We start from the raw sequence: 23,864 nt of genomic DNA on the forward strand, positions 1-23,864 counted from the left end.
TGTTCTTTTTGTCATTCTTAGCAGATACAAATGTGTGTATATTCAAATTCTCTGCAAACGCAGCAATCTCAGGCAATGCATTCAAATCATTCACAGCTCTCCATGCAACAAAACCTGTTTCTCACTCCCTTGTTCACACTCTCCAGGGATAGCCTCTTGTTCTCCTTCTCCATTTCCCACCACTTTATGAAAAAACTCTTCAACATTAATCTTATAACATCCCTTACCAACTTATGTCTCTATCATATCTCTCCTCTTCCTCTTGTCCACCAGACTCTGCCATTTGCATCTTCTCAACCTTTCTTCATACTCAACATTCCCGAGATCTGAAATTACCATAGTCAATCACCTCTGGACTCTTTCCAATATGTCCTCAGCCCTTTGAAAACCAGATGACTAAATCTATGTACAGTAGCTATATGTGACCTAATCGAGGCCTTATACAATGGAACAAGAATCTCTTTACTTTTACAAGTGAGTGTCCCCTGCATCATTGCCAGAATTCATTGCATTGTCCTCACAATTTTGGGGTGTATCTTCTAAATTTAGATCCCTATCCACCATCACCCCCACACATATATCTCCCACAAAGGGTAAATTCTACATCCATCATTATTTTTCAAAATTTAAAACTACATTTTGCAATGATCAACTGGCATCCCCACTCCCATGCTTATTCACGAAGTCTAGAGCAGGTGTTCTGACCTTACAAGAAGACCAGAAGACCTGCTCTACTCCTCATAGTTCTTCCCACTTTGCATCATCTGCACACAACTGAATATCCCCATTAAAATTCTCCACAGCATCTTTAAGATGCAGGTTAAACAGCAATGGCCTTAAAACAGACCCCTGAGGCACACTACTAGTGACTTTCCTCTTCTAGGGTATTACTCTCCCATACACAACTTGCTGATATCTATCAGATAGCCAATCTCCTATCCAGTGCACTAATCTAATATCTAACCCCGTTCACTCTAGTTTCATTATCAACTAATCATATGGGGAATCTATCAAAAGCCTTTGCAAAAATCTAAGTATACTACTGTATATCCATTTTCCTTGTCCAATGCTGCTCACCTTATTGTAATAAGGAAGCAGATTTCTGAAATATGACTTCCCTCCAACTGTTTTCAACCCAGTTCTATATCATGGTTCTTACTAGGCAACGCCTGACACACAGATTTGCCTATAATTTGATGCTTGAGTTCTGTCACCTCCCATATGAAGCAGTACAATTTTTATTTCCTTCCACGCCTTCAGAACTTGACCCAGTGTGAGATTCATATTACACAAATATCCCAAGGCATATGTCAACTCTGTGGCACATTCCTTCACGTGATGATATATCATCAAGTCCCACAGCCTTATTAACATCAAGTTCGCTCAATTCCCCATATACCTCTTGCTCACTCACAGTCAGTCTTTCTTCCTCCTCATCCACTGCTCTCAAACTCTTCATGATGTCACACTCACAAGGATGAAAGACCTTTATGAACTGCTCATTAAATATCTCAACTATATCGTCTGCAGTAGTTGTCCTTGTCATTTTCTCCGTTCAGTGTCTTTTTGCTGACTTATCGAAAGAACTCCCTAGGACGTTTTTTTTTTTTTTTTTTTTAGTTTCATTAACTAACTGCTGCTCATATTGCTGAGTCGCCTTCCCGCACTATTCTTTGTACTCCTCATGAAATTGACAATTACCACTCATCTGATGTTGCCTCTATAATGTCTTCTTTCTCTGTATTGCATGCTTAATCTCTTCACTCATCCACTACCTTATTTAACCTTCTGACCTTTAGAATACATTTAGACATTACTTCTACTAAATAATTCTGGAATATCACACAAGCAGCATTTGATATATTTTTATTTGTTGTTGTTGTTCTTTGTTCCCGCTTCCTTTGTACCTATGCCCATCAAGGGGTAATATACAATATTTTTCAGTATTCTCATTTCGTGTGAAAAATATTCTCAACATGGTCAGCTAGAAGAAAATACAACATATAAGCTACCTATAAACATTTGAAATCACCCAAATATCAAAATAAAACCAAAATGAAAACATTTTTATGAAATAAATGAAACAGGAACCCAAATTAAAATAGTTTGATAACAAATGTTTTGATAAAATATTAAATATAATTTGTCGGGGTGCTTAAGGGTCAAAGCTGTATAACTGAGAGAAGACCTCCACATAGCCTTTAAAGGAATGCGGAGAACCAGCCAAGGCTTCTGACCTAATGCCCAATCCTCACCTTCTCGTGGTGCACCCTGTTGGGTATCTACCTGGATACTGAAAGAACGAGGATGGGCTGGCAATTTGGGATTTAGCCGACCAAATTGTATTCTTATTGGTTAAACCAAAATACAAAATGATGGTACAACATGACAAAATTTCATGCTGGCTGGGGCGTTGCCCAGTTAAACAAGGCTCCCATTGTATTCGCCAGGGAACCAGGGCAAACAACGAAAAGTTAGCTACTGGAACAAATCTGAAAACACACCCCAACTCAACATCACCAGAGTTAAAGATCGGTACTATCAACAGAAGAAGCCTGAATGGAGCTAGCTGAGGAATTAGATAAGTACCAGATCAACATAATAGAGGTGACTGAAACAAAAAAGACAAAAACCGGTGAGATCTTTCTTAGCAATAAATACAAAATGTTATATTCGGACAATGACAATCAAGGAAAAGGAAGAGTAGTCATAGTATTCAACACAAAATACAAGGCTAGTCTTCTTGAATGGCAGGCATCTCAAATAGAGTGATGTGGACAAATATCAAAATGGGGAATTGGACAATGAGACTTATTTGTGCCTATGGTCCCACAGAAGGTTCTACTAAGGTAGAAGTGGAGAAGTTTTTTGATGCTTTAGAAAAAGCAACTGACACAATGAAAAAGAAAAAGTTGGTCCTTGTTGAGGATCTGAATAGCAGAGTAGGAAATGATTGTCAGACATACAAAATTATTTTGGGAAAATTTGGAGAAAAGAGCAAAGTTAATAATAATGACAAATACCTGCTGGATTTCTGCTCCGGACATGGACAGGTTATTACTGACACCATGTTCCAACATAAAAATGTGCACAAATTCACATGGAGGCAAGGAATAAGAAAAGTCTCATTGACCATGTTATTGTTGATAGTGATGTTTTCTCCCTGGTGCAGAACACCAGAGTATAGAGAGGATTTGAAATGGGAAGCAATCACTATTTAGTCTTGAGCAGGATAAAATTGAATTTCATATTGAAAAGAACAACATGTAAGAAAGTTTTAAAGCGAATAAAAGTTGAGCAACTCTCAGATGTGAACTGTAGACTAAAATACACAAAGATTATTGAAAAATAAAATGAAAGACTTTGAGAACAGCAATCAAACCTTGGAGATTCAGTGGCAAGCCTTGAAGAAAACACTGATTGATTCAGCCAGAGAGGCATGTGGTAAGGTTGTCTGCAAGGATAGAAAAATCAGGACTCCATGGTGGACACAGGAGGTTAAAGAGGCAGTGAAGGAAAAGAAGAAATCATATCGAAAGTTCCTCGCAAATTAGTCAGCTTTTGCTCTTAGAGAATACAGAGACAAATGTAAGAAAGTGAAACATTGTGTAAAACTAGCTAAACAGAAGTCATGGGAGGACTTCGGCAAGAACATAGAAAATAAATATCAAGAAGGTGGTAATATATTCTGGAGGTTGTTGAAGAAGCTTAGAAATGAAGGAAAGAGTGTTGTAAAAGGAGTTAGAGATGATAAAGGTGACATGAAAACAGGAGAAAAAGATGGATATTATTTCTGGGAAAACTCCTATGTTACTCCTCTTAACAAACTATTATAATTACGGCTATTTTGCCTGCTTCTGTTTAGGAGTGCCCGTGTTTAAATGTCATTGGCTTTTTACTCACCGATTCTTAGCTCATTGTAGATGTATATTTACCAATAAATATATGTAGCATAAAGGGAGAGAAATTTACACATACCTTTTTCTGGGTGTTGTGGCTTTTCTTCTTTCTGTGATGTCCAAACTACTGTGTGTGTGTGGGGGGGGTAGGCAATGTGGGAGAATTAAATAGAAATGGAAAGAACCCAGGTTTTTTGAATAATATATATACATATATTATATTATTGGGGGTGGGCGGAGCATTTTTTTATATTTATGTAGGGTGGGAAAGGGTGAAGGGGTTGAAAGCAGCAACTAAATTTTAGAGTGGGTTGACAGGGTGCAGTCCGTTTTGACTATTGCTTGATCGTCGTCTGAACACATCTTTTCAGACAGGATGTGTTCTGACAGAAGCAGGCAAAATAGCCATAAATATAATAGGAAAAAAGATATCCTTGAAGTATGGAATAATTACTTCGAAAAATTGCTAAATGATACAAGCAGTGATAGCACAGTGGGAAAAAACACTCAACAGGCATTCTGTTAGGAATACATATCCATACTTGAAGTAGAAAAAGCCATCAAAGGCTTGAAATGTGGAAAGACAGAAGGAATAGATGATATTCGACCAGAAATGCTGGAATATGGGTATAAAACTCTTACAGTGGCTGCACTGCATAGTTCAGAAAGCCTGGACAGAGGGACAAATTCCCGATGATTGGAATAGAGCTCTAATAGCGCCCATATATAAAAAGGGAAATAAAACTGAATGTGAGAATTACAGAGGTATTTCCCTACTGAGTGTTCCTGGCAAGATCTATGCAAGTATACTTGAGAAACGGTTGAGAAGAATTGTGGAAGAAAAGCTTGGTGAAGAACAAGCTGGATTCAGGCCAAATAGAGGCTGTCAGGATCAGATCTTCACTTTATGACAAATAGTCGAGAAAGCATGGGAATATAACAAAGATTTGTGTTTAAGTTTTGTCGATCTGGAAAAGGCATATGATAAGGTGCCAAGAGAGAAGCTATTCTATATGCTACAGTTATATGGTGTCAATGGGGCATTATATCAAGCAATACTCAGTCTGTATTTGAGTTGTAAGTCAGCAGTTAGAATTGAAGTTAGAATATAACTGTTGTAATAGATATGGTATGAAGGTCAACATTAAAAAGACAAAGACAATGAAAATAGGTAGAATTGTTGAAAATGTCAACTGTGTTGTGAACCGGGAACCTGTGGAACAAGTAAAACATTTCAGCTACTTAGGCACTATTTTTAGTGAAGATGGTAAATTAAATATGGAAATAGACAACAGAATCAACAAAGCTGGTATGGTAGGAAGTCATTTGAATAAATTCCTATGGAATAAGAGAGAAATTAGTCGGAACACTAAATTAGCTGTATACAAGACAGTGTTCAAACCAGTTTTAATTATGGATCTGAAAGCTGGGTCAGAAATAAAACACTTGACTAGAGACCGCAGATATGAGAGTCCTGAGAAAGATTGGAGGCATGAACAGATGGCATCAATGGCAATATCATATTAAAAACGAAGATATTAGGAAAGAACTTGACATTGTTGGCATCCAGGAGCGCGTTAGCAGAGCTAATCTCAGGTGGTATGGTCACTTAAACAGAATGGGCAAGGAAAGATTAGTAAAACAAGTGTTCTCTGCCAGGTTGGCAGGAAAACGACCCAGAGGAAGACCAACATATAGGTGGATTGATACAGTACAATGTGCCTTACACGATAGAAATGTAAGATCTGATAATGATAATATTGGAGTCTTGACAAGTAATAGACTGATTTGGAGGAAAATTGTAGATAGGAAGTTAGTAATCATGTAAATTTTTCATGTAGTACTATCATATCCTGTACATCCCTTGAGGGTACACGTCAGGAATTTGATGATGATATAATTTGTCCACAATGTATACAAAAATAATGAGTAACAACATAAAATACACAGCAAACAGAAAAAAGAAAAAGTATCACCAGTGAAATAAAAGACAGAAATGGATTATACGTATACTGAGAATTGACTGCAGAAAAATTTCATTGGTAATGTTTGAAAGAATTATTATTATTACAATGACACCTCCAAGGAGTCCAAAGACTCATCGAGGGACGGCACCCACTCCGTCTCCACCACTCAGTTCTCCAACTACAACAAACCACAACTACCATCATCATCTACACGAATGCCATCTACTGGCCACCACTAGTATTTTCGCATACAATCACAAACATCCATGCCCACAGCGGGATTCGAACCAGCAGCCTTTTGGCTGAAGAGCAGATATGCTAACCACTCAGCCAACCAGGCTGGCAGAATGATAGAAGAAAGAAAGAAAGAACGATGGCTTAGGAATGGTGGAGAGAGGCAGGTTAGTTGCAAAAGACAAGGCTAGCTGGAGAGGATAAATTTTGGCCATAATATCTTCAAAATTTGGAAGGCCAATGGAAGGCTGAATGTAGTGGCCATAGGCTACCTTTGTCTAAGCTCAAAGGTGAGATTGCTAAGATTTTAGTTCATATTTCTATTTCATCACAGTTCTGAATTTCACTGTGTACTTCATTTTTATTACCTACATTTTTTTGACAAGCATTTTGTACTCTGAAGATGCTGGTTGAAAACCAGTAGAATATCATCAGATTTAAAATAAAGAATTTTTATTATTAAAAGACCAGAAGATAAATGATAAAATATACAAAGAGCCAACAAGTTTCACTAGCCACTGTCTAGCATTTTCAATGCTGAACTGGTGTGAAAACAAATACATTAAGTTACATTTAAAACATACACTTTAGTAACTGTTAGGCCATTACATTTGATCATTCATGTTTGATAGCGTGCATGTGTTCGAATGCTTCAGTCAGAATCCGGTACATGACCACGTGTTGTGTAGTTTTTTGCATATTGTAGTTCTGTTGAAATGAGAGAGATGATAAGATTTTTCCCTATGTCTTTAAGAATAATACCTTGATTTCTATTTAAATTATTGCCTATGCGTAGTACCACAGCTGCTTCTTTTAAAGTTCTGTGTCTGTAATCATTCTCGATGTAAGGCATAGAACTGTTTTTCCAATCTATAACGTAATTTGATGTTGAGAAATGATGAGCTAAACCAGATGTGATGATTCTATTATGATTGACATCCCCCACATGTTCCTTCTGTCTTATTTCAAAACTTCTAGAAGTCTGACCAATGTAAGAAAGGCCACACGTGCATGGAATTTCATATACTCCAGGACATTTGAAGAAAGGTACTTCATCTTTGGGTGATCTTAAGATTTGTCTGATCATGGTAGTTGGTTTAAAACCCCCCCTGATGTTATGAGCTTTTAACATTCTCACCAATTTTGTGGAAACTGAATTAATATATGGAATGACAGCTGTGGACACATATTGGGGCACCGTAACACATTGTTGGTGGTTGTCTTGAAATAGCCATTTGTTTAAAATCTTAGAAAGGTATCCATTAAGAGATAGAGTGTTAGCTATTAGTGACAGTTTTCTCTGTACATCTGCTTCTTTTGAAATAGACCTTAAGGCTCTATTACGGAGCATGTGAATGATGCTGAGTTTTTGTGATCTATGATGGTTGGATGAATAATGTAGATATCTACCTGTATCTGTGGGTTTCTTGTAAATGGACAGTTGGATATTTTTATCTTCTTTCCTCACTAGGATGTCAAGAAAAGGAAGTTCTTTGTTCTTCTCTAATTCTATAGTGAATTTGATCTTATTGTGTAGTGAGTTGATTTTGTGCAGAAACACGAGAAGGTTTTCCATGGTATCCTTCCAGATGATGAACACGTCATCAACATATCTCCACCAAATTGACGGTTTTGGTAAAATGGTGGAAAGAATATCCTTTTCAAGTTTTTCCATAAAAAGGTCTGCACATGGTGACAGGGGGCTACCCATGGCTAGACCTTCCGATTGTTTGTATGCAGTGTTGTTAAATTTGAAGAAATTTGATTTCAGGCATGTGATGTCTTGAGGGAAAAGATCTTTCAGAATGTTGACTACCTCTACAATCGGTACATTAGTGAATAAGGACACTACATCAAGACTAGCCATAATGTCCGTTTCTGATATTTTAATACGCTTGATTTTTTCTACAAATTGGTCGGATGAACTTAAAAAACAACTTAAATCATTACATCCTATTATTCCAACGTACATAACGTACCTCTTCGTCCAATAGTTGATGGAAGATCCTCACCTACATACTTACTAGCAAAGCATCTGGCAAAATTAATGAAAAGAACAATTAGACACACAGAGACCTACATTAAAAACTCTCAACAATTTGTAGAAAAAATCAAGAGTATTGAAATATCAGAAATTTTAATACATCAGACCAAATATGTACAATTTATCATTTAATAAATGCCTCAGCTGATTTAATAAATGCATCAGTTGTTCCTATTATAGTGTTGTGAATACATCAGCAAGTAATAGAATAAGTGAAATGGTATTAAATTTATAGATCAGATTGATGAGAACCTGAAAATTGCACTTCAGAAAGATTTAAATGTAATGGCTCCAGGACTTTATGTTCAAGCTGTACGAGTTACTAAACCCAAAATTCCAGAAACAATAAGAAGAAATTATGAACTCATGTAAGTAACTGTTTTATTCTCTTTCCTTTAGGGGAAAAAAATGCTTTGTTTATTAAATATATAATCCATTGAATTCAGTTTTACTTACAAGTTGCTGTAAACATCAGCACTTATTTTGAACAGTCTATAAATGATTCATAGGCACATTAATATTATTTTATAACTCTGATCTAAACATTGTGTCGAATTCTCAGTACTAGAAATTATAGAATACTATAATTTCTAGTACTATAATTACTAGAATCTACTTACATGAGAATAATTAGTATTCCCATGTAAATAGATTTTATCTACTATAAGTAGATTTCATATGTAATAACATGGTATCTACTTTTTTTTTTAGTCCAAATTTCACATGATTTAGTAATAGTAATGATCACTCTATTTACTACAAAGGTTTTTGATTTGTTGGTCTCCCATAATAGGGAGCTTAAACTATCAGGATACATTGTATAATGGAAAATGAATTTATGCAGTTATAAATTAAAGATACCAAGAAATTATATACTTGGTTTAATCCTTTATTATTATTATTATTATTATTATTATTACGGGCAACTCCAGGGAGTCATTAGACTCATCGAGGGAGGCCCCAAATCATATTCATCACAACTATTTGACATTTTTACAGTATCTATCATACCTCGCCTTAAACTCATTCACCGTCACAGACTCAGGGAGCGCATTCCACTCATTCACTACTCTAAAAGTAAAGAACCCAGCTCTAACACCTTTACTAACCACACTTTTGCCCAGTTTCCATGGATGTCCCCTAGTCCTCCCACAACCAGTCCTTTTCTCAAAAATATCTTCTGAATTAATTTTAAGAAACCCTTCAGTAATTTGAATGTCTCAATCATATCTCCCCTCCTCCGCCTATCAACCAATTTTTGCAACCCACAAATCCTCAACCTGTTCTCATACGGTTCATTCCACAGACCTGCTATCATCTTGGTCACTCGCCTCTGGATCCTCTCCACCTCCTCCCCATCAAGAAGAAACCTAGGTGACCAAATCTGAGCACAGTAGTCTAGATGGGGTCTTATCAAGGCTCGATACAGAGGAACAATAACCTGCTTGTCTCTGCTTGTCAACGTATTCTTCAGCAACCAAGTGATTTGATGAGCTGTTTTGGTCACTTTTGCAATGTGTCCCCTAAATTTCAATTCCTTATCTACCAACACTCCTAAATCTCGTGCCTCATCAATTTCCTGGAGCACGGTTCCACCAATGCAGTAAACTGCCGCCAATCTTTTCACCCCAAAATGCATAACCTTACATTTTGCCACATTAAACTGACATCCATTCTCCTTAGCCCAGACCTCCAATCTATCCAAATCATCCTGCAAAATTTTGACGTCATCTGCATTCACTATTGCCCTACCCAACTTCGCATCATCCGCAAACAAATGAACTGTTCCTCTCAGATCATTTCCTATATCATTTATGAACAAATTAAATAGCAGTGGTCCAAGAACAGATCCTTGTGGCACACCACTAGTCACAGGCCGTCTTGTGGACTCTACTCCCGAGTAAACCACTCTCTGATATCTCTCCGTCAACCACCCTCCTATCCATCTCACCAACCCTATGTCCATTCCCATATGCTGCAATTTACTGATTAGAATTCCATGTGGAATCCTGTCAAAGGCCTTGGCAAGGTCCAGTAAAATCACCGTAATCACTGAACTTATCCAGTTCAGCCGTCACTGTGTTATAATACGTGAGCAAGTTACTGAGACATGACCTACCCTTCATAAAACCATGCTGTCCCCGATACAGTATCCCATTTTCTTCTATCCAATCTTGTATTTTCCTCTTGACTATTTTCTCTAAGACCTTGACAATGATTCCTGATATGCTAATCGGTCGGTAATTTACAACAGCAGTCCTGGAACCACCTTTATGCAGTGGAACTATTTTCCCCTCTTTCCACCCGCTCGGGACTAACCCAGACCCGAGACTCAAATTAAACAAAATGGTCAAGGGTACTGACAATTCTTTAGCTGCTTCTCGTACAACACGAGCTGGTATACCATCCAATCCCACAGATGTATTGACATTGAGGTTATGCAATAGTCTACTCACCTCCACTTCATTAACCACAATTCCCGTATAATCTACTAGTTTATTCGTTTCTGCAATGTCACCACCTGGATGATATACTTTTGCAAAGTGCTCACTCAGTAACTCAACTATCTCAACTGATTCAGTTACCTCCCTACCATCGGCATTCTTTAAAATCAATCTGCCATGTACATTTTTCCTTTTACTTGCTACATATCTAAAAAACTGTTTAGGATTCTCTTTAGCCTGCATGGCCAATGTTCTTTCGTAATCCTTTTTTGCTTTTCTTACCACACTCGTCACCCTTCTGGCCTGTGCTTTATACCGTTCATGTGCCTGCCGGTCACCCTTCTCCTTAAATTCCCTCCATAGTCATTTCTTTTTTTGCAACTCAAGCTTAATGGTGTTATTCATCCATTTAACCCCTACTTGATTTATTATTCGGACTCTAGGTATACAGTCAGCCATTGCTTCATGCAAACACTTCTTAACTACCTCCCATGCACTATCAACTTCTAGTCCTTGCAGTTGTACATGCCATGGCACTGAACCAATCAAACTCCTAAGCTTGTCATACTTTCCAGCCTGATAATTCCACATGTACCATGTCTTAATTGAAAATTCTGCACCTTTAGCCACCTCCCAAGTTAAGACCCTATGATCACTCTCACCGATAGGTGGCAATGTGGTCATATTTGTTACAGCCAAATCCTCAGATGTAATTACTAGGTCAAGCACTCTCTGACCCCTAGTATTTTCCATTACATGCTGTCGCAGATAGTTATCCCTTAATAACCGCATAAAATCCAGTTCCTTCCTCCCGTGTGTCCTCTCCTCACTCCAATCAATGCGACCATAGTTGAAATCTCCCATAATAATCACCCTCCTTCCACCTATTTCTTCTATTTGCTTGTGCATACTGTCACCACCATCTTTTCCATCACCTGGTCTATAGCAGCACCCAATTGTATATTTAGTTCTGCTAGCCACAATCTCACACCAAATGGCCTCAAATGTGCTCTTTTCTCTATCCTGCAATTCAACTTCTATTCTCCTTGGCTTGAGCTCATCAGCTATCATCAACAATACTCCTCCCCCCATTTTATTCTCTCTGTCATTCCTGAACACACTATACCCATCACATTCAATCCCACCAGTTATATCATCTACAGTCAGCCATGTTTCACTAATACCTATAACCTGTGGTCTGGAAGTGCCAACCATGGCCAAAAACTCTTCCTTCTTGTTCCTAATACTCCTAGTATTAATGTACATGAATTTAAGACCCCCATTAGCCCCAACCCTACCTTGATGCCTTATATTAACTATCCCACTCAGATTTGTTGTCCTTATTTGCTCTGGCATATTATATACATTCTTACATTCAACTGCCTCCATAAGGACTGCATCTCTACTCCCCCCCCCCCCTAACAAATCTAGTTTCCCTGAATTTGCACATCCACTACATTCAGCAACACTTTCTCAAGTCTTCTTACACCGTAACCATTCAAATGCAAGCCATCCATCTTATATAGATCCTTTCGCCCATCAAACTCACTCCACACATCCACAAATTCCACACCACTCGTCATACATAACCCACGCATAAAGTCATTTGCGATTATAGCCCTCCTTTTAAACATTTCACTGTCATACCGTAGCAAAAGACTAATCATTTTAACTCTCTCACTCTTTTCTTTTGCTACCTCAAACAATTCATTCAGGTCTTCTATCATTTCCATTTTATCTCCTTTCAAATCATTCGTACCTGCCACAACAATCATTTCTTTCACCCTTTCCTTTTGCTCTCTAATAGACGCAGTTACGTCCTTTATGGTCGCACCAGGTTGGTATGATTTTGTCAAATCCTCTACTAACACACCTCATACTAACGAGTCTCCATACAGCACTCTATCCTTCATTTTGTTCATGTTCACATTCATATGTCTATTTTTCCTGTCATACCTTTTTTTATTGGTTGGTTCATTCAGTCTACTTTTTGTTCATGCACTCTAGCTGCTGTTTTGCTCTTTCTATCGCACTATTCAACAACGCGATCTCACTCAATGCATCTATCTCATCTTTTTTGTTCTCTGAGAAGCCATTTATACTATCATTCACACTTTCTACATTCACACTCTCACAATTTTCATGTACAACCTTGCCGTTTCTTGTCATATCCCTATTTCCTTCATTCTGAAGGTTGACAAAAATATCACACTCACGATCCGAAATACACTTCAATTCCGCATTCTCCCTACATTTTCTACACACATTCAATCCTTTATTATCATCTAACCACACTCCGACCGCACTCCGCAAAGCGTACATTTCACAGCTAGTACACTGACTCATTTCTTTTATGCTACTGTTCTTTGATAACGATGGCGAACCTTCATTACTGGCCGTCATTTTCCTTCGCACAGGTGCCATACTTATTTTCAACGTGTTTTGTCAAATTATACGTTATAACACACCAAAAATAGACGCACTAAAATACGCAAGGCAAACAAAACAAAACTACACAATATTAAGTAATTTGTATCGATAACTGAAAATCCTAGTGTAAGCAAACAAAGTTTGCGCCTGAAATATTTTCAGGACTGGGGCAACTTGTATATAAAAACTGATGATTTCACATCACTTGCCTTAGTATCCATAATGCAAAACACATATCCTTATGGACATGTATGATGCTATGCATTAAGGGAAGGATCACTATCCAGACCGGTTTTGACCTTTGTTGGGGTCTCATCAGTGGGAGCCGGAACCAGTAAAGGCTGAAACCAATCTGGGTAGTGACCTTTCCCATAATGCATAGCATTATACATCTCCGTAAGGATATGTGCTTGGCATTATGGAATACTAAGGCAAGTGATGTGAAGTCGTCAGCTTCTGTATACAAGTTGTCCCAATCCTGAAAATACTTCAGGCACAAACGTTGTTTGCTCACACTTGGATAAAGGATTAAACCAAGTATATAATTTCTTGGTATATTTAATTTATGTATAACCAAGTGGAAAAACTTCCAACAATTTATGCAGTTACTAAACAAGAGAGATAATTACCTAAAACAGCTTGTGATGAGGGACCTTCAGAGGATTAGAGAATAGTACTAGAGGATTTGTCCATAATCAATATAAGCACTTTGCATTCAGTTGGGGAAAGAGAGTGTGATCATCCTGCTGTGACCTGGAAGGTTGCTAAATGTGTGGTATTTGCAGTTAAGAAAGGGTATATGTGGAACTACGGTGCTGGTGGTTGACAAACTTGAAGGCAGCTTGGAACCCTCCCATGGCATAAGAAACTGCTACATCACTGTAAATGGAAGGGTGTTGTAATATTGTAAAATGAAGGATGTTAATGTGAGAAATGGTGTTTGTGCAAGCAGTATCAGTCTGAATACTCAAAATCAGAAAAGAGATGAATGATTTGGACATTAAATGGATGAGTAGTGTCATTAAGCAGTAGCTAAAAAAAAAAGCCATGGAGGGAATAAGGAATATACAGGAAAAGATTATCAGGAAACTCATGAGCAGTACAAAGTACATGTAAGAAGAGGATGACAAGCATGGTGAGGAGGGAAAAATCAGATAATAAGAGGAAATCAGCTGAATCAGTTCAAAGGAAATCTTAAAGCATTCTTTTACTTTGTGCAAGTAAAAAGAAAAATTATTACAGAAGGATAATTTTAATGATTGCTGATGGCAGAGAGGTGGCAGAAGCTGAAGAAATAGTTCAGTTACTGATTGATCACTTTGTAAGGTTGTATTATAATCCAGGTGGAGATAATAGTTGTTAATGTGATAGGGAACAGTGTAAAAATAGAAGTCTAATAGAAAATGGAAAAATATATATAATTTTTTTTCACTTGAATGCAAAGCAAATTATATTGGCCAAGAAGTAATATTCTTGTTTAATCCTTGACTCAAGTGTAAAGGATTAAACAAGCATGTGAAGTATGTTCAAAAAGATTCTTGTTATGTATTATGGGAAAAGTAACTACCCAGACTAGTTTTAACCTTTATTGAGATCTCGTCTGCAGGATCCAGACCCAGAAAGATACTGAGGTCAAATTAAAGTTGGTTATATATTTTCCACATACAAGCAATAAAGGGACAAGATGTTCTGTGGAAGTAATACCTTTGTACTGAGTTGACTGGGCACTGGTCCTCACAAGCCTCAGGGTAAGGTGAGGCATGTTATTAGATCTCAGAGATGTATCCAGACATATCATAAATATCCCTGATGGAGGGCAGCAGTAACCATCAGTACTTCTTACAATTGGAAACTCTAGTTGAATGGAATAGTTGTAAAGGTTATCTCGAGCAGTATCAGGATAGTGACAACTTGGTCAAGGTAATACTGCTATGCAGAAAGCAAGAGGAAACCACTGCATTATATCTCCAATGATAAATTGTCATGGAATGAAGCATAAGAAAAAAGATGAGACTGACAAAATTGAAAAATTATTAATTGATATAAGACCTAACAAAGAGAGTCAGGAAAACTGAATTTTGATGGGAAGAATCGTGAAAATCTGTGTGTAAGAGCAACATTGTTAGATAACTTTGTTAATGATGGGAATGGTTATTATGAAAATTATTATGAAGAGAGAATGATTCTGTGTTCACCCAATTAGGACCTATCAAGCACGCATAACAATTTCTGCATAAGTAAGCAACTAGATAAGAACAGAGTTCTGCAAGTTGTCAAACTGTGTCATGCAGACCCTAGACAAGGGTGTGCAAAACAGCATACATGTAGTTTATTATGTCTTTATAAAAATGCTAGGAGTATCAGAAACAAAAATGTAGAGTTTGTAACACAGTGGTTCCAGAAGGGAAAAAAGACAAAATATTTGGAAATTTTGGAATTGGTACAAGAAATGAAAGCGGCAAAAAATTATATTGGGACCTCATATTGTAGGCATTAGTGAAACCTGGCTATCAGAAGCAGGTGTACTGACTGGTATCGAGTGTAAAGGGTACAGTATTTTTAGGAAGGATAGACAAGATAGGAGGAGGGGGGGGGGGGACTTGTTGCTAATGGTATCAAATAACTTGAAACCAGTTAGAGATGAGACTTATGACTGCAGTACTAGTAACAGATTTTCATGTGGCAGTGACAGGAGGTTTTGTGTTCTTTGAAGTCATCTGGTGTGAGGTGGAGTCTAACAAGATTAAATACATAGTGGGGTGTTGTTACAGACCTGGTGGATTGGTTGCCGGTGATGAAGAAATGCATCACCAAATAAATACGATAGGTGCAAAAGGAGTAATCATAATTACTCTTTTTGACACACCGAAAGAAGTGCCATTGCTAGACATAATGTACAATATCGAACGTGGAATCTGTCTCTTCTCTTAGAATTGGAAATAGCCAATAACATCAGACTTGACATCGCCAATATTCTCTCCCAGTTGTTGCCTCCAAAAAGTAATTTATCTTCCGGCCAACTTACGGCTTTCAGAAAGTTGTGTAAAAAGAAAAAGGATCATCATCACCAGAAGGGATAAGGGTAATGCCACAGGATATAATCAAAAAATGGATATTATTCTCCGAGATCTAACTACCTACATCTTACTAGAATGTGATCCCACAAAAACGCAAGTTTAAAAATTGAAAAACTTACTTTAAAAAGTATCCTCCTGGCCTCCGGACGTTACAAACAAAACTTGAGCCTTTCGGTTCTTCCCCCTTCCCTGCAGATATATGATTTACGTAAAATCCACAAACCTAATCCCCCCCCGCTTAAAACCAATAGTAGATACCACTGGTGCACCATGCTACAAACTGTCAAAGTAGCTGGTTAACTCTCTTGGTGGTAGTGGTGGTTTTTCACTTCAGTCTTTTCTGACCCTAGGTGACTTTTGCAGGCATTGCCCACAAAATGTTCTTGGTGAGATTTTTACAGGGTAGTTCACCATTGCTTCCCTCCCTCCCCCATTTTATTCGGGCTTGGGACTGGCATATGGCTGGGACGTATTAATGACTGTAAACCATATGTGTTCACGCCAGTTTGCCTGTTCTGGGAGATGAAAAATCCGAGTTTCCAGGTGAAAAACCTCTTGCCTCCTTATGAGACTGGCTAAACTCACCTTTCATCGAAAGAGACTAGATTAAAGTTCCTTATGTCACTGACAGGAATGAAACCCAGGTCTTTCCGACCAAACGTCTATTCTGACTGAGCTACGGAGGCTCGCTAACTCTTTTAATTCCCCCCCCCCAATGGACTTGCCACATCCTATATAAAAAAACTCTATCCATTTTAAAACTTTGATTGATAACTAACTTTAAATAATTCAGATATATTGGTAAGCTTTGACATCACTTCACTGTTTACCAATATTCCCTTAAATGACACCTTTACACTCTTAAAAAATGCTTCTCCTTCTGATATCTTAGATCTCTTTTCCTTTACCATCAATTCTGGTTATTTTTCTTGGAAGAACAAAATTTACAAACAATTAGAGTGAACCGCTATGGTCTCCCCCCCTCCCCTCCCCCACACACACTCTTGCCAATTTTTACAGGGAAAATTTTGAAAAAGACCCATAAACTCACCCCCCCCACACACAAACCTTCTATCTTGCTAAGATATGTAGATGATATGTTCTCTAATTGGGCTTATGGCTGAGACACATTAGACTCCTTCCTCAGTCACCTCAACAGCCTACATCCAAGAATCCAGTTTACGACAGAAAAGGAAAATAACAATAGTTTACCCTTCCTAGACACCTTAGTAACCTATGGTAACCTTTCCTTTGCTGTATATAGAAAACTCATTCACACAGGCAGATACATTCACGCACTCTCCCACCATCGTTCCTCTCAACAATATGGCATTATTAAAACTGTAACCAATAGAGCCCACACTCTTTGTTCCAGTGGAACCTCCCTTTCAACCGAACTCAACCATATGCACAACACCTTCTTTTCCAGTGGCTACAATGGTTACAGAATTTAAAAAATAATCAATTACTCACCCATTCTCTGGCCGTCTCTTCAGAAAGATTTCAGAAATGCCATCACTATCGCCTACATCTATGACACATCAGAAAAAATAGCCAGGTGCTTAAAAAAGTACAAGATCTACACAGCTTTTAAGCCCCACCCTAAACTTGCTATCCTTATCTGTTCTTCCAAAGATCAGCTCCCTCCTCTCTCAGTGCCTGGAGTATATAAGTGCCCTGTTCCTCCAAGCTGGCTTACTTCAGACAGGCAGGTAGATCAGCAACCATCCATTTTGAAGAACACAAATCGTATATCTGCAATCACGATTATGGTCAATCTGGCCTTGCAGACCATGTATTGGATACAACTCACAGGATCTCCTGGAGAAAAAACACCATGTTCCACCATAGTAAATTCAAAAAAGAAAGACTGTTTTTTAATTTGCTGAGGCATTCAGAAATCAACCAAATTTGAATAAATATGGTTGCATAAAACTTCCCAAAAATTTGGGAAACATTAATTATCAGCGGTCCCACTTTACATCCTAGGCCACCTACAAGTGGCCGTAGTGGGTGCACTACCTAGATAGGACTTTAGAGTCACTAATATGTTTCACTTAGTATTTTGTTGTACTTGAGTGTGTGCTACAAGAGTTATTTGTAATCCCTGAAGATGTCTCAGTGATTGATACGAAATATTGGAATCATTAAAATTAGTTTTTAATCCTTTCCTAGTGCTGTAAATATTCCATTAAACCTCCAGCATGTGTGTGTCCTCCCAGCACTTAAGCCTCAACACACGGAAAGCAATCATAATGGGGGATTTTAATCCGAACATTGATTGGTAGCTATGCAATCCCATGAGAAGAATGAAACTGAATTTATTGAGCTGTTGCGAGACAATTTCCTCAAGCAGCATGTGACAGAAGGAACTCGTGATCAAAGAGTGTTAGATCTGATTATAGTGTCAGAGAAAGTGTCAGTTAAAGACCAAACTATTCTGCCTCCAATTGGTGACAGTGATTATGCAGTACTCACTTGGGAAGTGGCTAAGGTTATGAATGTTCCATTCAGAAAAGGTTACATGCTAAACTGCAAAGCACGAAATTAAAACCAGCTGAGGGATTATGCTGGGTTTTGTACCATGGTACCAGTTATTGGATGCAAAGGATATCAACATTGTGTGAGAAGTGTTTAAAAAATACTTAAATGATGTGATATCAGAATGTATCCCTAGAGATTAAAGAATAAATAGAGTAGAAGTGAAATGAATGTTTAATCTAATCAAGCAAGAGATTTGTAAGAAAAAGGTGAGGAAGAAATATTGTGTGCATAAGGATGATGTCAGTTATGATAATTATAAGCAGCAAGCCACAAGAGACACAAGTGTTGTACGGAAAGCTAAGTCCATGTTTGAAGACAAACTGGCTCTGCAAATTAAAGACAACCCAAGAGAAATCTCTCGCTATGTTGCAATTAAAGAAAGAACAAATTTGAAAGAATAACTCTTTTGAATGCAGATGGCATGCAGTTACTGATACAGAAGTGATTGTTCAACTAATGAGCAGCCATTTTGCTAAAAGCTATCAACCTGGTATATGCAACATTGAACTCACTGCTACCTCCAACATATGAGGAAACTCATGTGGATGAGGAGAACGTACTAGAGCTGTTGTACAAACTGAATAACTATTCAGCAATAGGGACTGATGGGATATCAATATGGGTGCTAAAAGAGTAATATATTGGCAATATATTCGTAATATATTGGCAGGATTATGCTAGAAGAAACTGATGAGGCTAGGAATCTTGGAGTGTTAATAGATAAGAAGTTGAAGTTCAGGGGCCACATAGCAGAGATTGCAAATACAACTCAAAAGATAATTGCAATGCTGAAATGAACATTCACATGTAAAAATAGGGATGTCATTTTGCCTCTTTACAAGGACCTGATAAGATCTCACTTGGACTATTGTGCACAGGTCTGGTCTGGTTTCCTTTGTGATTCTGATATAGTGGAGAGAGTGCAAAGGAGAGTGTTAAAAATTATATCAGGATTGTGGAATACTGATTATGAAGACAGATAAATAATTTGTAGACTGCAAACAGGAGAAAGAGGGGTGATCTTATTGAGATTTACAAACTTCTGAAAGGGTTACACAGAATGTCAGTAATTACAATTTTTCATTTTATGGAGGAGTGAGGAAAGGACGTAAGGGCATCCATGGAAGTTAAGAACGAATGTTGTCAAATAGGGGGTTAGGGCTAGATTTTTCTCTCATAGAATAGTGCATGATTGGAATGGATTGCCTTTGGATGTTATGTGTGCAAGTAGTGTGAATGAATTCAAGAACAGGTATGACAGGGTACGAATAGTATGGCCTCCCTCAATGAGTTTCTAACTCCCTAGAAGCCTCTCTTAATAATAATAATAAAAGAAGATATACACGGAAAATGCCAGGAGATTTAAGAAGATACCAGAATGACTACATAATAACAAAGCATTGATTCCAAAACCATGTTACAGCTTGTAAGGTTTACCCAGGAGCAAATGTCAACAGTGATCATGGTGACCTAGTCATTGATAATCTTAGATTCAAGCATTTGCTACCTGTATATGAATAATGTATGAGTTCTACATTAATTCAACCTTCGAATAAAACTTCTTTAATAAATTCTCTGATGCTACCTGTGATCATATAATTTGACAATGAATGAAATGATGTTTTAAAATGGAAAAAATATAATAAAATAAAATAAATTAATTATTCACTGTAACACGTAGTGAGTGAAATTCTGGAGTCCTGATTATTAGCATCAGACTTCCATTGAGTCAGAATCATTGGAGGTTCCATCTCACACAGTTCATCATACAATGACTTAAATGTATTTATTGTGTCTGTACTCACCACACTTTCAGGCATGCATTCCAATCACCTACCATTCTCTATATAAAAAAAACCTACTCACCTCTTTGCTCACACCTTCCTTATACAGCTTTGTTCTCCCCTGTCATCACTCATTCTATGAAAAATCTCTCTCATATTAACCTTATCAACTTATATGTTTCAATCATGTTCTCACATCCCCTCAATCTTCATTCATATTCAGCATTCCAGAGACTAGAAACTACCATAGTCAGTCATCTCTGAATTCTTTCCAGCATCACCCTTTTGATCAGGTTACCAAATCTGTATTCAGTAATTCATATGAGGTCTGATCAAAGCCTTATACCCTGGAATCATAACATCCTTACTTCTATATGTCAGTGTCCTTCGCATCACTGCAAGAATTCTCTGTGCTGCCCTCACAGTTTACCAAAATTTCAGATTCCTATCCATCATCACTGCATCTCCTTTAAGATATCCCCACCAATCTTATACTATGCATCCCACTTTGTATCCCAAATTTTAAAACTTTATACTTGGCTACATTGAACTGGCAACACCAACACCATGCATCCACATATAGTCTATTCAAGTTCTTGCGAGGAAACAGCATCCATTCTACTTCTCATAGATCTTATCTTTTCATTATTTGCAAACAACTCTCTATCACCATTCAAGCCTTTCCCAACATCACTTACATACAATTAAACAGCAAACTTCCCCAAAACAGCCCCTTCAGGCACATCACTAGTGACTTCCCTCTTCTGAGATATTTCTCCCTCATACACAACTTGCTGATACTTATCAGACAGCTAATCTCCAATCTAGTGCACTAATCTAGAATCCAGTCCCATCTGTTCCAATTTAATTACCAACTTGTCATGTGGCAAGCTATCAAAACCTTTTGCAAAATCTAAATATACTACTATGTATGTATGCATCTCCCTTGTCCAATGCATTTTTCAGCTTGTTATAATAAGTAAGTAGATTTCTTTTTAGAAATATACTTACTTATTGATCATTACATGATCTTCCTTTATCAAACTTGTGTTGTCCATCCAAGAAAATGCTGCTATTGTTAACCCAGTTCTGAATCTTCATTCTTACTATCTCTCTAACACTTTGATCTAGACTGATTTATAATTTGATGCCTTGGTCTTATCACTTTTCTTATGAAGTGAAAAAAATTTTCACTCTTTCCACTCCTTTGGAACTTGTCCCAGTCTAAGACTTATGTTAAAAAGGTGTGTCAAAGCTGTTAACTGCTTGGAGCATTCCCTCAAGATTTGTGGTGATATAGCATCAAATTCTGCAGCCTTATTAACATCGAGTTTTTACGCAGTCCTTCAGATACCTCCTGCTTACTCACCATTAGTAGCTCCTCCTCTCTTTGTACTGCTTTCAATTTCTGCATGATGTTAATTTCACGAGGATGATATACCTTTATGAATTGCCAATTTGACATCTCCATTACATTCTCCTTAGCGGTTATCATTCTACCATTGCTCTGACTAATGTCATCCTTCCATAATCATTCTTTATTCTACTGGCCACTTATCAAAAGAACTCCCTAGAATTTCTTTTGGCTTCAGTTGCTACTCCTGCATTACTTTTTCTAACTTTACCAAACAAATCACTTTTCTCACCTGCTCTTTGTACTCCTCATGCAAATGAGAATTACTACTCATCTTGTGCTGTATCCATAATACCTACTCTTCCAACCCCCCCCTCTTCATTCATCCATTTCATACCTACTTTATTCATGACCTTGGGAATGAATTCAGTTCCTGAGCAAGGCCCAAACAGCATTGATCTCATTTTCATCTAATTCTTCATTCCATGACATAGCTGCAAGCTATCTCCTGAGCATGTCATAATCACCAGCTTTATGGTTCCACATGCATCCCTTTCTCATGGAAGTCTTTATTTGGCTGGCTACCACTGAAATAATCACTTTATGATCGCTTTCACCATCTGGAAGAAAATTTGGCATCTCATTTACAATGAAATCCTATGATGAGATAATAAAACCCAAGGCTCCTTGATCCACATCTAAGGTAGTAGTTGTTTCTCAAAAATTCAAGAAATTCATTATCTTTTTCCCCAGATGTTGGTTCTTCATTCCATGCACCTTGATTTTCCCCATTTTCCTGTTTGTCTTATGTTCCTTCTCTCTCATTTTCTACATCATGCCACTCACCTCTGCATTCACAAGGTCTCCTGCCCTACTTTCCTGCTCTTCCACATCACCACTTGCTTCTTCAGATCTTATATTCCATTCATTCATTACTCTCTTCCAGCAACAGTTTCAACAACTGATTCTCACCAAATCCATCTAAATGTGCTCTAGTCCATTTCTCTTGTAGAGCTCCATTTGTCCCTCAAATTCATATCTCACATTTATGAAATGAACTACTTTCTCCTCACATAGCTCTTACAGCATACATAATCTTCACTTGCCATCTTAACTCATCACTATCATGTCTGGCCAACACACTAACTTCCTTTCCTACTACACTGTTCTTTTACTGTCCTCAACAACCTTCTGATATTCATTCTTACATTCTCCTTGTTACCAACTAAATCATTTATGTCTACTACTTATTTTGCTTGCTTACTCCTCATATCCGGTGCTTCAATCACTCTACTCATTCTAACCCCAGGATAGCAAACCTTGTGCATGCATCTTCTCATTAAGTACATCTTTAATAATTTAATCCCTACTTATAGCCAATCTCATATCATTCATCACCTCTTTCACAGTGCAATCTTTTATTACAATCTTCTTTGCTTTTCCATATATATCTCTTATTTTTCTCATTTCACTCACAATCACTTCATTTTTTGCCTCATCTTCACAAACTCTTTCATATTTTGAATTATTCTTCACTTTATTCCTCATTTCCCTTCACGCTTGGTATTTTACAGTATGTTGGTCTATTTTTCACATATGCTATCTTACTCTTACCTTCAATCACCGCTTTTTTTACTCTCTTTCACTATTGTTTCCTCCTCCAACTCCGTTCTTCACAAAAGTCTCAATTTTACACCTTTCACCATTAACATTTCTTACTTCATTTTCTGGCTTATGAAGTACCTCTGACATCCTCTCTCCACTTTCACTTTCTTACCACAGTTCATTTTCCTTTGCAATGAGTACATAATGCACACGCTACATTTCACAAAATCCCAGATGTCAAACCCCCTGAACAACGACCCCCTTGATGACCATTGTTTTTATTCTTATTGGCACCATGAATAACACAATTTATGTAATGTATACTTTATAAATCTATCAAAATCAGATCACTCTCAATTGTGGTCATAAACAAGGATAACACTATAATATCATTAATTATATACAAAAACAAACAACTTACCGTATTTTCCAGTGTATAAGACGCACCCAAGAAATTTAATACAATTTTCTGGAAAAAACCT

At 37.5% G+C, this 23,864-nt stretch overlaps 1 protein-coding gene across 4 annotated transcripts in view; it reads left to right on the forward strand.

Moving 5' to 3' along the window:
- LOC150104456 (erlin-1-like) overlaps positions 1–23,864 on the forward strand; it is a 354,949-nt gene that overhangs the window by 168,717 nt on the left and 162,368 nt on the right. For all 4 annotated transcript variants that reach the window (XM_090395630.1, XM_090395631.1, XM_090395634.1 and 1 more), the window contains exon 8: positions 8,380–8,512. In XM_090395630.1, coding sequence (XP_090251756.1) covers positions 8,380–8,512 — 133 coding nt within the window. The remainder of the gene's footprint in view (positions 1–8,379; positions 8,513–23,864) is intronic.

The sequence above is a fragment of the Typopeltis vanoorti genome, chromosome 7 (assembly GCF_054136105.1).
Source record: "Typopeltis vanoorti isolate ZY-2024b chromosome 7, IOZ_Tvanoo_1.0, whole genome shotgun sequence".
NCBI lineage: Eukaryota > Metazoa > Arthropoda > Arachnida > Uropygi > Thelyphonidae > Typopeltis > Typopeltis vanoorti.